This window comes from Eucalyptus grandis, chromosome 6, assembly GCF_016545825.1.
Source record: "Eucalyptus grandis isolate ANBG69807.140 chromosome 6, ASM1654582v1, whole genome shotgun sequence".
Lineage (NCBI taxonomy): Eukaryota > Viridiplantae > Streptophyta > Magnoliopsida > Myrtales > Myrtaceae > Eucalyptus > Eucalyptus grandis.
The window spans coordinates 31,383,901-31,389,156 of NC_052617.1; the positions used below are offsets into that span (position 1 = coordinate 31,383,901).

The window sequence follows — 5,256 nt, forward strand, 5'->3', positions numbered from 1 at the left end:
AAAATGATTGCAAATGAGGTGTGGGATGGCTCTAAGTGGCAAATGATAAAAGAATTTTAGGAACTAAAGCAGCAATCTAGAAGCATGTTGTATGAATTTACTGATTCAAAATCTTGGACAAAACGTCTTCTCTTCATTCTTAAATCCAATCTTTTTTTATTTCTCTTTTGCCAACCGAGATTAAAAAATAGTGCTCCAACTATTCTAGCTAGAAATTGGTTATATAAAACCCCCACCGATGAACCTAGGAACTCATTTGAACTGCCGAGATCTTTCGAGAATATACTAGCGAAATGGCAAGACTGAGGTATGCAGGAATTGTGTTGATGGTGATAGCCACAACCATGGCGATGACTGAGGCCAGAACTATTGTTGTTGGTGGATCTGAGAACTGGCGTTTCGGCTACAACTACACAAACTGGGCTCTTAAAAACAGTCCCTTCCACATCAACGATAAACTTGTTGAGGGTAACCGACTAACTTTTAGTTTTAGCCTTGGAAGTTTTGCTTCTTCTGATGCTGCTGGAGTTTGCATAGTGGAATGCCCATGGTTGAAAAGGTTTAATGAAAAATTGTTCATCATTCAGACGGGATAAGTAGTCACTGATAGTTCCAACATACGCCGATTGTCTAGATAGAGAGTCAATGGTATAGGATATTAGAACCTTCGACTTGAATAAAATCTCATGAACATGTGCATAATCAACACAGCCATGTACGCCGGCTAAGACTACACAACGTGATGGTGAGTGTGATCCTCAAGCTTACTTTGAATAAGAGATAATATAAGATAAACAAAAGATCTAGGAGGGAAGGTGACATCGTTTGTGAATTGGGAATGAAATCAAGAATCCTTTCAAGATTCCTTTCTTCAAGAATCGATGTCGATTTCACTCTGAACCAGAAAACTGAATAACCTATGCTTAACTAATTTTATTTTCTTGGCTAGTGTTCAAGTTTGATGCACCCCACAACATGTACTTGCTGCCCAACCTGTATAGCTACCTCAAGTGCGACTTCAGGAGTGCGAAGCTTCTCGCTGGTGCACCAAATGGCGTTGGAGAAGGGTTCGAGGCCGTGCTGAACCAATGGAGGCTTTACTACTTTGCTTCCTCTAACGACAAGAACTACTCGGATGGCTTGATGAAGTTCTTCGCCATGCTGCTTCCTCGTCGGCAGTGATTGAAGAAGGCGGCTAGTTCTGTTTGCTAATGATATTTGATTATATTTATGCAATTATAGTATTTCAATAAAGAACGTCTGATCCTAAAGTGGTTGTAATTCGCCACCCATCGATTCTTTTATTACTCATGCATTAATTGCGGTTCGCTGTAGAATAAAATTTTACTTTGACTAAAGTTTGTTATTCTTTCATATAATGTGACACACAAAATAATTGTAAAATACTAGTTCATTTATTCTATTTTTAATGATTACAATGTCTAGATATAAAATAATCACTTCAGGTAGAAATTTAAGATCATTCTTCGAAATAGTAAATAACTTTTTTGGATAAAACATATAATAAAGGGAAAAAATAACCTTCATATCCTCACAATTTTATAGATTTAATGCAACAAACCTAGATAGAAGATAACAAAACCTAATGATCTCATCGCTGGTACGTGGAGTTGCCTCTGGTGATGATGCAGTACGATCTCCACCCTCTCAGCATCCGATCCGGTGCAATGGAAATCAGGAACAGTTAAGTTGCTCTCATCTGATCATCTACTGCTATGTATCCCGATGCTTCACGCACGACTTCATCCTCGATAAGAAATGCTCTTCCTTCCGACCAATTTTAGTTCCTCCACATACTATGGATCACTTTCTTTTTCTCTTTGAGGATATCCTTTTATGCCATAATCGTAAATGAAATGCCTATGTGTTTACACCTAAATATGATCGGGTCATTGACAAGCATATGTTTGGCACATAAAAGTGAATAGTCACATAGGAAGCATGTGAACTTTAACACATGCGTTGAATTTTGTCAATGACCACAGAAGATAATATATGATCAACTGATGGTGACAGATGTCAGTGATTTACACCCACTTATCAAATAAACAAAGAATGAGATACCATAGACTATCGATATGAATGTTGGCAGTGATATGAATAGTGAAATGTTGTCTGAAGGTCCTTAAGGGCAGGAGAAATTAACGAGGGGACATGGAGGCTTGGTTTCAAGACAAAACAAATGGAAATGGGAAGAAATGGATACGTATGTTTGGAGAGAACAGTTGCCATTTGAATATCATATAAAAGGATATAAAGACAAAACCGATTATTAGTGCAATCGCACGACAGTCATCGATGAGCAGTTGTCGATCACTATCAGAACACAATCGTGTAGGTAGTTGACACTTTTTCCGGAAGATAACCGCTGAGGGAGAAAAGCTAAGGATCATGGGCAAGGAAATGCTAAAGAAAGGAAGAATATTGAGACAATCAACGGGAACTGATAATGAAGCAGACAACCACCAACACAAACATTTATAATTACCATTAGTCGTCTACTAGAAAGCCCTCCGCACAAATCATTATCTTCCTCCCTTGCATTGCACTTTATTTAATTGTAGCTTTAGACTCATATTGTCAATTAAATTCCGACGTAATGTCATCACATTACGCATTTTCAAGCTTTGCTGTTGATTAAATTTTGGCAGGGTTTATTAGTGTTTGTTTCGTTTATACCAGTTGTACTTTCTAAGTCCTGCCATGTCACGTCCTAGGTCATAGTCAGAGGTTGTGACGTCCCAGTACGCCACCTTGTAGGTTCAACTAACGTTTAATTTTCTTTCCTCTTGTACCACATGCAGAAGCAAACTTATAAAAACAACCCAACAATCATAGGAGAAACACACGCGAAGAAAACATGACAACCATTTTAAACTGATTATCTTATATATAAACGAGGTGATACATCAAAGGTAGACATATGGGAGGCTAACAAAAGGGTTCTACTCCCGGTCCGGTTTATCTACAATGCCAGTCAACGGCTCCATGCCCCGCCCCTCGGCTACTTTAAAACACTGTCACCCAAACCGCACAACCATATCTCAAAAAGTGGCAAGTTGTGCCTTCCAAAAACCTGCTCGTCCTAGCTCCCATCTCCTAGGCCAGCCTGCCTACTCCACCATGCTCACCCCGTCCTCGTCACCATTATCGTCACCTCCCAAGCTCACCGGATATGGGATGGGTCCCAACAGTCCCCCACCAATGTCGAAGTACACCACCACGAAGTAGGAAGCCACTCTCCAGACCCATGTCCATCCATAGGGTGGTGTTGAAGGAAGGATCGGTGAAATCAAAGAAACGCCCCTCGAACTTAATGGGGGCGCCGTAGCAAGTCATGGGGATTGCAGGCAGAGGAGTAGTAATTATCTGAAAAAAGAAAAATGTAAATAGCCATAAGAGTGAGCAATAGCTCAGGAATGAAATATTCACGACTCTATACTAAACGAATCACCTATCAAGCAACCGATGATATCTATCCTGACATGCAACTAGGGGAACCATGAAATGACATATTAAAGCCACACACTACTTAGTTTTCATACTCTAGATGCATGACACCTTGACTGACCATCAAACTACAAGCCGTCACTCAAAAGACACGTGTCACGCAACATTTATCTTTGCACTTGTACTTAAGGTACGCTTTCCGGACCTTGCAAGAAGGAATTACTATCCTGTCTACAGAATCCGGTATTCTCTCCCGTTCGCTGCAGTATACATAAGTACACTCTTCGGCCTACACAGGCTTTGTGGTCCACTGACCACAGCATCCCAACCCAATCGAACTCCTGGTGCATCTGGGGTATGCTCTCCCTAGGCATCTCGAATTTCTCTCCAACTTCACAGGGCATCTAGGGCACGCTCTCCATAGGCTTCTAGGGTACGCTCTCCCCGAGTATCCTGAATTTCTAGACAAGCTCCTCGGAGCATCGTTGGTATGCTCTCTGATGGTATTCAATAGTATCTTAGGCATGCAACGTAGGTAACAACCATCTTATCTTCAATTATGCAAATAACACAACTCAGTGGACTCATGGATCAACAATCCACCAGGGATACGTGAACCATACCACATGGCTCAATCAAGACAGATCACATCAGGCCATAGCTGAATCACATAGGACCCTCCGGCACGACTAGTCCAATTCGAAACACTCCCTAAGCAAGATCAAATTGCCTAGGAACAATTCGAACTAACCTGACCTAGCTGAAACACGCAAAATCAATCCAAAATATAATAGATAGTCTAAACCTTATATAATCTACTTAGCGGCCCTCATGACCTCACAAGATCCTTCACTGGCCTCATGCCCCCATGACAAGTCTCGACCTTCACAGTCCACGAAAACACTCTTGGAACCATTGCCTACTAACACCACACTCGACCCTCATGGCTCTCACCTATGCTGCACTCGGGCCTCACGGACCACCCGCAACCCAATTGGGCATTATGGCCCACACACGCCACACTTGGGTCTTGTGGTCCACTTGCAAGCCACACTAGGCCTCGTGATCCACTTGCATACCTCTTGGGCCTTGCAGCCCACTCACATGCTCTCAGGCCTTGCAGCCCGTTCGCACTTCTCTCGGGCCTCACGGCCTGCTCTCAACACATCGGGCCTCACAACCCACTCGCTCTGCCTTTTCGGCCTTGCGGCCCACTCATGCACTCTCGGGCATCATGGCCCGTGTGCCCATCTTTTGGTCTCGCCGGTCACTTCACGGTCTCAGGGCCTTCACCAGTCACCACACAGATTCACAGCCCTCACCAAAACTACACACATACACATTCGGCTCACCGACTCTCAAATGCACGGCAAAACTGAACGATCTTGCCCCAAACTACACCCACGAGAACAATCCATCTAAACCAAAGACAAACAACCAGATTTCGAGCAACCAGCACATATAAGATAGCCACAATCAACATGCAACACTAGATCTTTGAGTAATATAGAGAGGCGGAATTCCACTTGCCTTGACAATGACAGATGGATGCAGCACGGTTCGGACGGGGAGAAATGATCGCAGCTTGGCCTTCCTCGAAGCTCGATGTCACTCCTCATGGCATGAACCCCCACAGAACAGCAAAATGGAGCCGCGGCAGAGAAGTTGAGAGGTAGAGAGAGATGATGGCCAATGATGGTCTTGGGAAGAAGAGACCATGATGGTCTTTGGGGAATGAGGCATGCTAAAGCATGCAAAGGAGGAAATGGGAACTGTCATGAGGGA

The 5,256-nt window shown here is 43.1% G+C and overlaps 1 protein-coding gene across 1 annotated transcript; it reads left to right on the forward strand.

Annotated features, from left to right (window-relative positions):
* The first annotated feature begins 293 nt into the window (after positions 1–293).
* Positions 294–1,182, forward strand: LOC104451868. Its single transcript, XM_010066435.2, has 2 exons — positions 294–468; positions 950–1,182. The coding sequence occupies exons 1-2, from the start codon at positions 294–296 to the stop codon at positions 1,180–1,182; spliced, it is 408 nt and encodes a 135-aa protein (XP_010064737.2).
* The last annotated feature ends 4,074 nt before the right edge of the window (positions 1,183–5,256 follow it).